This window comes from Perca fluviatilis, chromosome 12 (assembly GCF_010015445.1).
Source record: "Perca fluviatilis chromosome 12, GENO_Pfluv_1.0, whole genome shotgun sequence".
Lineage (NCBI taxonomy): Eukaryota > Metazoa > Chordata > Actinopteri > Perciformes > Percidae > Perca > Perca fluviatilis.
Genome location: NC_053123.1, coordinates 15,319,692 through 15,333,454, shown reverse-complemented (window position 1 = coordinate 15,333,454; position 13,763 = coordinate 15,319,692). Strand labels below are relative to the sequence as shown.

General features: G+C 40.9%; 1 protein-coding gene across 1 annotated transcript; it reads left to right on the top strand.

The window, feature by feature from the left end:
- The first annotated feature begins 227 nt into the window (after nt 1-227).
- Nucleotides 228-11,100, top strand: zgc:162707 (UPF0524 protein C3orf70 homolog B). Its single transcript, XM_039818830.1, has 2 exons — nt 228-776; nt 8,644-11,100. The coding sequence occupies exons 1-2, from the start codon at nt 593-595 to the stop codon at nt 9,336-9,338; spliced, it is 879 nt and encodes a 292-aa protein (XP_039674764.1). The 5' UTR covers nt 228-592; the 3' UTR covers nt 9,339-11,100.
- Nucleotides 11,101-13,763: the final 2,663 nt, after the last annotated feature.

Sequence of the window (13,763 nt, the reverse complement as noted above, 5' to 3'; positions counted from 1 at the left end):
TGACCCTAAAAAAATATTTAAGACTACATGCTTATGAAATATTACCAAGATTATAAAAATATATGTAAAAGAAATGTAGCCTATTTGTGAATATTAGCTATTGAGGTGAATTGGTATTTCTTTTAGATCCAGACCCTTGTGTTTTGAAGTTCTTAGAGGGGTCGATGAAAGCCTGGATGTGTTTGAAGTGCGCAGAGCAGCTGGCTTTGTGTTTGTGGACTCCTCCCGTCGTGTGATGAAGTTCAGATGCGCGCCGTTGTTCACGGCGTCACCAGCGCACAGAGGAGCTTCGTGACGCGAGGGGAGGATGAAGAGATGTGTGGATCACGACCATGGGAGGCTCTGAATGTGACATTACACGTTAGCTAATTGACTACTTTTACAGGATTTTTTTTTTTTTTTGTACCCTTTGTAAGAGCGTTAACCCAGCTGCTCTGGAGGGAGATCCAGCACCGCCTTTCGCGTCTGTCTTCCAAATTGAGAAGCTTCGTGGGCTACGTGGACCGTAAAACCTCCGCTCGCTCCCTCGCGGTTATGTTGTAGTTTACTCGGACTCGGAGCTCCTTCTTTTTTTGATCCAGGAAATGTTGGCATGGCCGCCTCGCGAGCACAGAAGTGTCCGAAGAATGAGAAGTTGGACGAGGCGCAGGCTTTGGCCAAGAGCTGCGCGGGGAGACCAGACTTCCTGCCTTGTGATGGACTCTCCATCTGCGCTACCCACAGCCACGGAAAGTGCTTCAAGCTGCACTGGTGCTGCCACTTGGGCTGGTGTCACTGTAAGTTTGTTTTCTGTGGTTTAATAGCTTTCTGTATTACCAGAGATCTATCTCACTGTCACTGTGGTGGCAAAATATGCTGTTATTCATGGCCGTGTTGTGAGTGCAGTATCAGTTCACTGTACTCGGCATTGTGTCAAGCCTGAAAAGGGCAAAATGTAGCAGATATGAACTCGATATTGACGCGCTTAGACTAGTGAAGATTTGCTGCCCCAGTGATGTAATTCATCTTTTGATAAAACTTCCAAACATGTTTGTTTTTCATTGCAATAATATCGATGTCAAACTTAGTGTCACATTTAAGCTTTATCAGAGACCTTCGAACAGACGCCCTACGGATAGTTTATGTAGTCAATGGAGGCTGTACAATTCAGTAGCAGACCCAACTGTCAGAATAGGCTACAGTAGTAGCCTATACTGTAGTTCAGTGCAGGTCATGAAAATGTAGTGACTAAAACAGATTCCATCGGTATCCATATTGTTTGAATTTTTAGATGTCAATCCTAATGTTATGTTAGGGTTAGGCTGATTATAATGATGTTAAATGATTTTGCTGTAAATGCATGTAGGTTATTTACTGTAAATGATAACTAATTCGAGTTTAAAGGTAATTAGGAGTGGAAACCACTAAAATAACAAAAATAATCTTAACGTTTGATATTCCCGTGTGTTCCAATTCACTTTGTATTGAACTCCAAGTACAGTAGGCCTGCGACTTATAGGTTACTGTATACATGCCTGGTTATGAATGCATCTTTCTGCCTTATACAATATACGTGCATGTATAGTATGCAGTCAAAAGAAGTGCACAGAAGAAAAATAATCAAAAAATCAAATACATTGACATCAGTGACGTCACACGTGTCATCACTTTCATTTCTGCTTTAAAGGATAAGTCTTGTGATATTTTTCTTAACGTCAGCAGATCCCCTTAAAAGACCAACACCAACAATGAATTGATTCTACTAACAAGTATTGACTGTGTAGCAAAAGCCTGAAATAGGACCTTATTCCTCCGTGTCATAAACCATTTTAAACACATAATTTCTTCATCACGATGAACATGGGCACTGTAGTTTATTTTGAGTAAATTTTCATACACAAGCCAAGTGTGGTAAATAGTCTTTAGGGCACCAAATGTTTATTAATTCACAGCTTAAAAATAGTCCCCAATAGATGCACTATTTATTCCTGTTTGAGTAATGCTTGCTGAAAACTACAGTGCCCAGCTGTTTTAGGAAATTATTTAGCCTGTTTTAAAAATAAAACTGTATAGTTGTGACCCAAATTTAAAGATTTACATTTTCCGTAGGAAGGAAAGGGCTTGGGGCTGAGTGCTACAGACAGTGTAGGGATGTTAAAAAGGTTAATTAACACACTGTTTTGGACTTTTCATGGGATTTATTGACAATAAGAAACATTGTGGGTAACACTTTACTTGAAGTTTTCTACATAAGAGTGACATGACACTGTCATATGAACACATGACACTGTCATGACACAGTCATAACACATGAACCCTAACTCTAATCCTAACCATAACCATAAGTTGTCATGACAAAAACCGAATGACACTTACTAAAAGAAGCGTTATGTCATAAACATTTATGACTTGTTTATAATGTTTTATGACGTTCATGACAATGTCATGTCACTCTTATGTAGATACCTTCAAGTAAAGTGTAACCACATTTTGAATATCATTAGCATTATCCTTTTAAAGTATGACCTTTGGCCACAAAATCATCACATGTTCAGACAAAGTCAATCAGTTGGTTAAGTTCAGTGGCTGATATTCTTTAGTTACAAGCCAAATATTTGATAATGTTAACTTAACTCATAGTATCACTACAATATAATCAGTGTCATTTATTTTGACTGTTATATTGACTGTGTTGGTAACAGAGTACAGGACAGCAGCTCCACTCACTCATGGACAATTTTCTTTTCACTTTGAGGACTGTTGGGGCATTTTCACCACCCATGTACCTCAGACACTTTCTCTCCATTTGAACCTTTCTTGATCTGGTTACTTTCACACCGCCGAAGAACCACAATAGCCCTGTCTGAACCTGACAGGATGTCCGTCTCTTTGTGCTGCCCTAATTCATCCCATCTCTGACTGCTCTGAAAATCCTCAGATCAGTGTAAAACACAATCACCCTCCACTCCGCACCACTCATTCGAGGCTTATAGTGTGCAACTGCACAAGTCACATTGTAATCTTTGCCATGTAATCATTGGATTTAGATGCTTGCCTCCGTCCAGAATGAGCCAAGCAATTTGAAATATCTGATGTGGCAGAAAAATGATGAATTCTTTCCGGTGTTTATTAGGAGCCACATCTGGGATTTGAAGTAAAGCCTGTTCAGTGTTACATCATTTGTAAACATTTAGACTTGCTCCTCCTTTCTGCATTGAAATATGTATCACTCTGGCTGAAACTGTGCATTATTTCATTCAGGCTTGTCATGGTATAGAAGACAGAGCCAGCCACATCATAATGGAGCTTCTCACCCTCACATCTCTTCCCACTGTAATTTGCAGGTTCTCCTCTCTGGATACTCATGCACCACAGTGAGAATAAACCAGCTTAGACTGCTGAATCAGGCAGAAACAGGGCACCCGGTGAGAAAAGTACAGCAGCGTGCTTCTGCATGCAATGCCCGCCTGCGCTTCCTGGCTCACGCCCTTCTTTCTAGCTAATACATTATAACGTTGGATGCAAAAGAGTGAAAATGTTGTAAGGCCCTTAATAACTTTTTAATTTAAATGTGCCTATGACTGTCGCCTTGAGTATAAACTTGTTCTGAGGTTGATAATTGTGCATTCACCACAGGGAGCCTTGCTAGTCTGCCTTTTAATTACATTTTTAATAGGTTTCCAGGCAAACAAATATAAAAGGTCAATGTGTAATAAGACTTTGGCTCAGCATTTGAATTCTCAAACAGTGATTACCTGTGACTACATTCTCCTATTTCCTACATGCCGTTGCAAAGGAAACACCTTTAGGTTGTCTTCCTCTCAGTTTCTGCTCTCAGACACAACGCTTATCGTCTCTGCAGGCTACAGCAACAACCAAAAAAGATGATTTGACTGCCTTCTAGTAGTTTCCACTTAGTTGTAGCTTTTTTTAAACCTTTGGCTAAGAAAATGGGGAAAACTGGAATTGGATGTATGTGGAGGCAGTGTTCCCAGCTGGTGACAGTCCAAGCCTCTCATTAGTGGTAATTAGCTGTATTTAGTGTCACCGCCAATATGTCATGTCTGATGAGAGCTTCTGCTCACAGCAACACTGGAACCACCTGGCCTGAATAGTTTTTTTCTCTCGTTATCCTCTACTAACTGATTACAATTACCAGGAAGAGCAATGAATTACTCATTCAGAAAGTCTAACAGATCCTAATGAGTCCTGAACTGTCTTGTCAGTCTGCTTGTTCTCTGCCAGCTTCAATTTTGTACGTTACAAATGTTACAACTTGTACTTTTGTTGTAGATAGAAGAAATGCGGATCTTTCTGTCAGACTTTCTCATCTCATCTGTCACACCATGTAGCTATAGCTCGAATCTATTTCTTAAGGGAAATATGGAGGCTTATTGGATAAAGCTCTGCGCTACATTGATCGATTTGCTGACCAATTCAAAATTTGCCGCAGTGCTGAACCTTAAAAATCTTCAGCTATTATTAAAGGGTCGATACATTGTTAGCACAGGCCAGAGGGGATGTTTTTTGATTGATTGTTCATGTTTGGGAACCACTTTAACTGTTGGTCTCGCAATATTGCAAACAGGGGAGCACCAAACAAAAGTTCAACAAGTTTTGAAAGATCTATTGCCTATTCTTTTTAAGTCTGTTTTAATACAACACCACATTGCCTGTTTATGTTACTATTCCCTCAACGCAGCTCAGCAAGTAAACACTGTACAGGAAAACACAAAGAGGGAATTATGTACAAGAAAGACTGCAACTTTGTAAGATACCCACATTGATTTGGCTAACTTAGACTACTGAAGCCTCATATTAGCTTTGAGTTGAGCTTTAGAACGCATATTTGCATGCAACACCTTTTCAAAGAAATGAACCCACGTAATTGTCTCGTTCATTCTTGGTGACTGCTACCTCACTGTAGTGACAAAGGTGACTCAAGTCTTGTTGTGGTAATGCCTTTTGAAAAGGCAGCAAACAGCCTCACCTTTATCCACAATTTTCCATGTATGCTGTTAAATCCTAGTGGTACTTCTCAGATGGTTTGGTGTCATAATGATATGTTCATCATGCATAAATGGAGAGAACAACACTTTTCACAGGAAGACATGCCACAATAGAAAAAGCACAGGTGTAAATATTAAAATGAATGATGGCTTACGGCCATTTAGCTGCTTCAGTTTCAGGGTCCTCGTATTGTTCATGCTGGCTCACTGTCACACAGCCATGGCTTACAGGGACACACTGTTACTGCCCTGTCACACTGCCCTGTGAGCCGGTGGCTCAAATGCCTATTACCTACTGATACTGTAGATCAATAGAGCAGATCACTGTGATTAAGGTACATTTTTAAAAAGTGTGTTTGGGCATGTGAGTATTGTATTAATATAAACTTGAAGAAATCTCAACCTATCCTTTGAAGCCTTACAAGCGATTAAGCCAAATATGCACTATGTACAGGATAAACTGTCCAGAGAGTTGCTTTTTTTTCATTATGGTAGCAGACTAAACTGTGTTTTTTAAACTGGCTGCAAGTCAGGAAAATCCTTTTGCTTCTGGAGGCATGAAACAGGAAATAGGAAAGGCGTTTCACATGATGTTGGGTCAGACTGTCCCCTTGGCTGAAACCTGAAACTGACGTTGTTGCCCCTGCAGCAGCCTCTTTGTTGGACAGATTTAAACACAAAGAGCAGCGGATGTGTGAGCGGACCGTAACCACTGGCCAAATGGGTGCAGCAGCTGTTGATAAATGAAAAACAGTCTGCTCAAATAATTGTTTTTGCTCATCTGATTTTGCCAACATGCTGCTTTGAACTGGTGTGTTGCATTTACAGTAGAAGATCTGCTCAGGTTGCACATAAAGACTTCTGGCTTTGGCTCAAACAACTGAGGGGATTGTTAATGACTCAGTCTCCACTGAGGCTTTGATATAAGCCAACATTAGGATCTGTGTCAGACAGTCGTGCCCATTCCTATCACTACATGTTGAGGTTTTCAACAATAACACCTCATTCTCCAAGTGTTTTTCTTCCAGCTGCTGTCTTTAGAGCGACAGTAAAGCTGAAATTTGGACGGAGGGATGCCAAAGCTCTGTGTGAGAGACAGTGGGAGATTGAGGAGCTACATACTGCATTATTTAGAGAAACTATCTCCTGTATTAAACCAGACTGTGTTGCTGTCGGCCAGACACAGGCCCAGGAGAGAGGGGAGAAGGCATGCAAGATGGAGGCAGGTGGGAGCAGAGGAGTTGGAGCTCCTCATACTGTAGCTCCTCTGCTCTACTCCCTCCTCTAGAGAGCAATCTGTAACTTATCAGGAAAGAGCTGCCTGTTCTCCCGGCATCTCATTAACCTCTTGAACTCTTGATTTTACTCATAGATGTATTTTTACATCTGTACTCACCCCCACACCCCCCGCGCCCATACACCACCCCACACCGTCCCACCCCTATATGTGACTACAGGTCTGATTATCAATTAAAAACTTCTTCAGTTTAATTTTGCAATTCAATAATGTATTGTTTTGCTTAGCATGAGAACATTGTCTTTTTCTCCTTATTGCCAGACTAAGTGAGATTAATCTCACATATAACATAGCGCTCAGTCCTCTGGGGCTGATGGAAACAGTGATATTTCCATTTTAGTACAAACTAATTCTGCATTCTGCACACACACCATGTAAATCTGCAGACAGGCTGTGTTCCTTCTGCAAGACTGTTGAGGACAACCAGTGTTGGTGTTGTGTTAGCGCCGTACGGTATGTCTGTCTGTTTTCTTGTCTGCCCATGCATCTGTCTGTCCCCCAGTATTGCGTTTAGTATTTGAAACTCCAGATGGATGAATGCAATTAGATGTAATATGCTATAAACTAAATGTCAACACATTGCCTTTTACAGCTTTAGCTCTCATTTGTTGCCGCTATTGTGTCTGCCTGAATGGGCTCGTCTCAGTCTGAACATGGACCATTGAGTTTCTCATTAAACAGAGGACGGCTACTGTCCCCCCTTTTGTCTGTATCGACATTAGCTCCTGTGTTTACAGTGTTACAAAGTATATGGACATCAAGCCTCTTTTAATTGCTTCACATGTATAGATTATGCCGTTTTTTTGTCCTTAAATAATGAGGTGGTCATGTGAATTCAGTTAACTATCGTGGACAGAAAAAAGATTTAATTGAACAAAATCTTTTTGTGTGGCGCAAAATTGTCTCATCAGCAAACTCTCAAACAGAGACACTTCCTTACTTTGAAGTAGTTTGATGTTTTCAATGTAAACTGGGAGCAGATTTTGATTGAATGACTCCCCCAGCCAGTGAAACAAAAGACAAGGACACAGTGAGAGGAAGTGATGCGTACTATAGGCCTGTCATCTTCTCTCTCTCCAGGGAGCCAGTTAAACACACATCTGAGCTGCACTATTCAGGCAGCACGGCTCAGAGTTGGAGGCAGTGGGCTGCAAACAATGAGTAACATTTGGGAGCAGTCATTTTGCACAAACACCACCAGTATTTGAGCTGCCAAGATGGGAGGCATAACTGAAATGGAAAGCGTCAGAAAATTTGTGTATGACTATGGACACTTTCCTGAACAAATGTATGGCCTTTATCTCATAGAGGATTTATGTGACACAATATATTACACCATTATTATGTTAGAAATACAGATGTAAATCAGCATGCCGTTGTTGTATGGCCTTTATCCTATGTGTTATTTCGTCATTTTTGAATTAAGACTTGAGTCAGCTTCTCATGGTCAAAACTTATTGCTGCACTGCTCTGGAAGGCCTGAAATTGAAACTATGTTACACTCTGGCTGCTGCTCCACCACAGATAATGGCAAGGCAGGTATTTTTGCCTCTGGCAGTACAAAATGCTTTGTGATGCGAAAATTGCTACCACCTTTAAGAAAGGACAGATGATAAGTTATCACAGACACACTACTATATTCCTAACCCACTTTTTGGCAACTTCAAAACTGTGTCCTTAGTCGAGACTGGCTGAAAACAAACCTGTTTATTCATTACTAATAATACTATTATATTTATCTGCTAGCTACAACGACCCACGAGCTAAGGGTCAAGTGCGGGTTTAAATGATGAGAAGGGTTCACATTTGATTGCATATATGTATTTATACACCCCCCTAAGTGTCATCAAATATATTCCAGTTGACAGGAAGAGAAAAGAGAGGGATTGTGATATGTAAATGCTCAAAAATGCTTTTTTGGGGACATATATTTGGTGTATACCAAGACATAACAGAACAATTAATGCAGAGACACAGGAAACCAAGTTGTAAAATGTGTCAAAAGCATATTTACATGAATTACAATTTTCAGAGTGCATTTTAATGTTGCTTTAGGGATTCCTGCCAAAAGTCTCCACATGGTGCCATAGTTTGGATTTATCTAGTATTTCATTGATTTGAACCTGCATCGAGTGGTTTTTTTGGTCACTTTGGAGCAGCGGAACAAGCTGTAAACACAACACTGACATATTATCAACTTTTACTTTTGTTTTGGTTTCTAACTCCAGAAATATGTGTCTCTTCAGCTAAATGCTTCACTATGTTCACCAGCTTGTAAGTGTGTCAGTCTGCTGTTTGCTGCTGAGCAGGTAGTGCACAGTGCTTTAATCAAAGCTTTTCCTTTTTTTTCTCCTTTAGGCAAGTATGTGTACCAGCCCATGACCAATGTGTGCCAGCTGCCCAGCACAACCGTGCCAGCTGTTGAGACAGAGTACAGTAACACCATGGACCTGTCTGTCTCTCTGGCTGAGCGCTTCCTGAAGCTCGCCCCCTGCTTTCAGTCCCCGCCTCACCTGGAGTCACCCAAGTACTGCGTCATCGCGGATCTGTTTGTGGATGACTACATTGTCAAACGCATCAACGGAAAGATGTGCTACGTGCAACGCCCCCCGCCTCCCTTACCAGAACCACCTCATCCTCCTACCCCTCCCACACCTGCTCCCGTGACACCTCAGATGCCCCAAAATCCCTCTCAGCCGCGGCAACCAGTGAAGCCTGCAGCGCCAACCCAACACGTATCTGCGCCTGTGCAGCCGGTCCAGCAGGTCCAACAGGTGTACAGTGAACACAAACATCCTTCCCCCGTGGATAAGATAAAAGGCCCCAAAATGGACCACTGCTCCTCTCCGTCCAGCTCCGAGGACTCTGGCATCAATGCCCTAGGTCTGCACTACCTGGAGTCCTGCGAGGAGGAGAGTGAGGAGGAAGACGACGAGTTGAGCACAGACGGGAACTCCAGCCCTGGCAGCCTCTGGGATCAGGACGACTGTTCTCTGCTCTCCCCCTCCAAGTCAATGATAGAGATCATCGAAAAGATTGAAACAACTGTGTAACTGACACAACATCAACATGGACACCAGGTGTGAGGGAGCATGTGCTACAGAGCAGAATTATTGAGAATAACACTTGAGGATTTATTCTATGTAGACCAAATAGGACACAAACCCCTCTCTAAGGCTTCAGCAGGGCTTTGCCGGGTTGGTTAGTTGAATATGTTTTCCAGCAGGTGGCCGAGGACTGTACGTCTGTACTCAAACCCAGCCTCTGTCCACATCCCCTGCATGGAGTGAATTTCTAAAAATTATTACAATACTGTACAGGAGAAAGGCACAAGCACAAGAATATCAAGCACATGCACAGAGGACCAAATAGACTTCCTGTATGTGGTACTACTTATACAGTGAAAATCTAAAATACAAAAGGAATCAATAGTAGGTGCACTTCCATAAGAGGAAAGGTTTTTTCCGAGATTTCTCTTATATATTACTGGAGCTAAATTTTGTATGAACTAAGGTGGTATACGTAGGTTTCCTGATGATAATGAGCAGTTAGGTAATTCTCAAGAGTTCTCCAGTCGTCAATCTGGCAGTCAAACCTTATTCTAATTCAACATTTAAGTGGCAGATAAGCGTTCCATTTCTTGTTCTCTGGTCAATGGCTCTACCCACACGTATTAGTAATTCTAACACTTCAGCATATTATCTATAAGGCCAGCTACCTCTCATGGGCCTAAAGCACATCAGCCTTGTAACCTGTTAATTGCTCAGCCCCGAGCTGCTGGGACACACCTGCTTTGTCACATTAATAAAAAGATTCCCGGGCCACAGTTTGTGTGCACTTTACTGACACCAACACGAGCGTTAGGTAGGTCAGTGTTCGACAATCAAGGATTACACAGAAGCACATTCCTATACTGTACCTGCCAGCGAAGGTCAAGGATACTCTTTAAAACCATTTATCAGACATTAACACATTGTTCTGACCAACTTTTCTGGTCAAGCTGGACTGAACTGCAGTGGCAAGAGCGTTAAGCAAAACATGACTTGTACTGACCTCTATTAGCAGCCAAGAAATTAAATAGCACGTGTCTCTGGCAGAGCTACAGTGACAAAAGTAGGAGTCACGTTGTCATAGAAGAAACTGGCAAGACACCTAGTGAAGAGGGATTATATCAAATAAATACATATAAACTTATACAATAATAAACCTTCGTTGCTATTGGCTTTTTGGGCTTGACGGTAAAATGTCTTGTGATGCCATCTGAAAGGGGACCTTTCCCAGAAGGTGTGCAGGCTAGACTAGTATGTAACAGTAATTTTGTGCTATGGGGCAGAAAAATGTCACTTAATGCACGGAGATTACAGTATGTAATAGGATTCTGAGTAGGTGTTGTGATGTTGTGATGGACATAATGTTATAAGAAATCCACTCCAATATAAAAGGTGAGACAGCCCCTTATTAGTCAGTTAGTAAAATAATGTTTAAAGTTTAAAGAGTTATTTCTTGGAGAGTTATCTGCAAAAAATCACTAAAATATTCACAAATATGTAGTGCTGCAATGATACGCTAGATGTTTTTTTGCATGACTGCATTCATTTGCAGAAGTCCCTCATGTCAAAAACCAATTTAACAAATGTGTGATTCAAAGAGTGAACCAATCCTGTATCTGTCAATCAATTAAAATGTTTTTTTTTATTCAGGGACAGCCCTTGACATTACACCAAACACAGTCCCGCTTCATGCAGTTTAAAACATATTATGTTCTTATTAATGTTATATTATTTTCATATTGAATAAATCTTAATGAAACTCACACTTTTTCTCCCTCGTTTTGTCTTTTGTCGCCAGTGTGGGGCATTTTCTGCAAAAATAAAGTTTAAATCTTCTTTGAAAAACCCTCAAACACGTCCACCTGACACACAGATGACTAATGCTCTCCAGAGATTGAGTGGAATAGCAAAGCAAAGTGAGAGATACACTAAAATTGAGTCATTACTTTAGCTCTGTGTGCTTTGTTTTTCTTTCTCACATTCCCTCCTATGTAACCTTTACTTTCTTGCACTGCTACGGCATAGAAAAACAACATTAAAGCAAGAGAAAAACTGAAGTGAGAGGAAGAGTGGAGGTGGTTTTAAGATGACCTTTGCCTCAATTTTAGTATTGCATATAATTATGGTGTAAGAAATGCAGGTTAGAGTCAAGCCCCTCCATCTCTGACCCCCATGCTTCCTTGTATTGATCCACACCAGCGATAGTCCAGCCATGTCCTCTGGGTCTCTGCACCAGACAATCTTTGTCTAGCAGCTGATTTTCTGAGAGACCATGCAAGGGCCTTTCTCACCTTGACTCTGAGCCCAGATTGATTTCTCCACATATCTCTTTACCCGCTTCATTTTATCTATTGATTATTTGTGAGGAAAAATAGAGAAAACCAAGGCTGGGATGAAATGTTAATCATTTTTTTTCTTTTTGTTTTATAAATGTACATTCATTATTCTGCTAGGTGATGAACAGGAGGAGTGTGCTACTGGCTGTGCAAGTGGGAGAGGAGAAGAAAGTGGGAGTGCACGGAGGGACTGCAGGGATAGGCGGAGGAAGTTAAATTAAAAGGATGATGATGCAAGCACATGTAAAGTCTTTGGACAGACTTGTGTGTCTGTGTGTGTGTGTGTGTGTGTGTGTGTGTGTGTGTGTGTGTGTGTGTGTGTGTGTGTGTGTGTGTGTGTGTGTGTGTGTGTGCGTGCCTGTAGGCACACAGGGTTGCATGTAATTCAACATTTTGAAATTATTTAAAAAGAGCTGCAGACAGATTTCATGAAGAGATAGATCACAGTTAGTGTTAATCCCTTGCAGCAAAGTCATTCAATTTGCAGGCTCCTTGAGCAGTGGAGAACTCTCAAACTCTCTCACACGCACACACACACACACGCGACACAGGAAGATACAGCCAAATCAAAAAACGCCCTTGTTCAAGGACCACTTTACAAGCAGGGTTGGCACAGCACGAGTCACACAAGCTGTAGAGAGATGTCAGCTCCACTTTATTTTTTCTTTTGATGTGCGTACAAACACATTACCTTCCTCAGGAGGTTACCTTTTAATTTCATACAATTGCACTTTCTCTCCAGAGGCCAGTTATTAGACGAGCAAAAGCCACAAATACTCAGAGGAGATTTTAAGTGACAAAATGAAAACATGGAGCACCAGCAGTGCCTCGCCTGAGTAAGAGAATCAAGTAAAAAATGTCTCTAATGGAGAATTTGTTATTCATTTTGTCTACTTTTACTGTAATGCAGGTAGGTGGAATAGATGCAGACAAATTAATAACCACAAAATACACAATTACAAATGCCTTCCATTTATGTTTTTGATGGCATGCCCCAGATCTTACATAACAGGCCATATCACACTTTTATTCATTTATCTTCAGTTAAAGTCCTTTCTATTCCTTAAACTATTTGTTTTTGACAATTCTATGCTGTTAAAATGATTTAAAATACTTTTTTTCTTATGTTTTTCTCTAAAAAGTTGATTGGGTTTTAGATATGGTAGACATGGTACAGCTGCAGATAGCAGGAGTTTTCCTGTTTCACCTTAATTTGGCCTGACTGTGCAAACAACCATGTCACAAATACCACGAGACAGTGACAATGATTTTGGATTACTGTGCTGACTAATTGTGTTTGGTACTGTAAGTGCCCGTCATTGGGCAGCTTCAGAAGGCTTTATGTAAACCGTACATTAGTGTATACTGTAATGTTACGTTACATTATTGATAAGTTTTTTAAATAGTGGCATATTATTGACATCTGTAAGTGTAATAAATAACCCTCCAGGTATGTAGGAATAATTGAGCAAAACATCCCACTGTCATTACATGACATACTGTCATAAACACATGTTGTGAAACCATAACCTTATGTAAATTCACAGAACTTTATTTTGAATTGTAGAGAACATCCATATTTTCGGTAAATGTTTATAAAATGATGCACAACATTTCCATATACATCATAAAAACGTCATGAAGCTTAAAAGAAGAGCTGGAACAAGCCGATACAGAACACAGTACTATATGTGATATTGTCAAACAGCGTGGCAATTTTCCAACTTCAAAGCCACTTAAAGGAAAGTTTAAGGGGGAAACCAGAAGTTAAGGGGTTAACATTCTTCTATCATTTATAATTTGACAGTGCACCTCATGAAAATCCATATCAGCTCCCTACAGGGAACCAGCACTATATTGCAGGCATACAGCTTCCTCATATCGCCCGTCTCTAATCTGAGGCATGCCGAGCCAAATTTCAGCAGCAGCACTCCATCAAAAGGGTCATTTATATGTCCAATTTACAGCATAATGTCCCTGTGATTGGCCTGATGCAGCCAGTGTGCAGGTAACAGAGGACCACCAACAAGCTGCTGATAAACAATCAGACACATGGCTTTGCCTTGGTAGTGCTCAATGAGTGATGGGTTTC

Excerpts from the sequence above, each read along its gene's own strand:
- zgc:162707 (XM_039818830.1), top strand. The coding sequence starts at position 593 with ATGGCCGCCTCGCGAGCACAGAAGTGTCCGAAGAATGAGAAGTTGGAC. Across the intron at positions 777-8,643 it reads CCACTTGGGCTGGTGTCACT|GCAAGTATGTGTACCAGCCC; the intron begins GTAAGTTTGTTT and ends TTTCTCCTTTAG.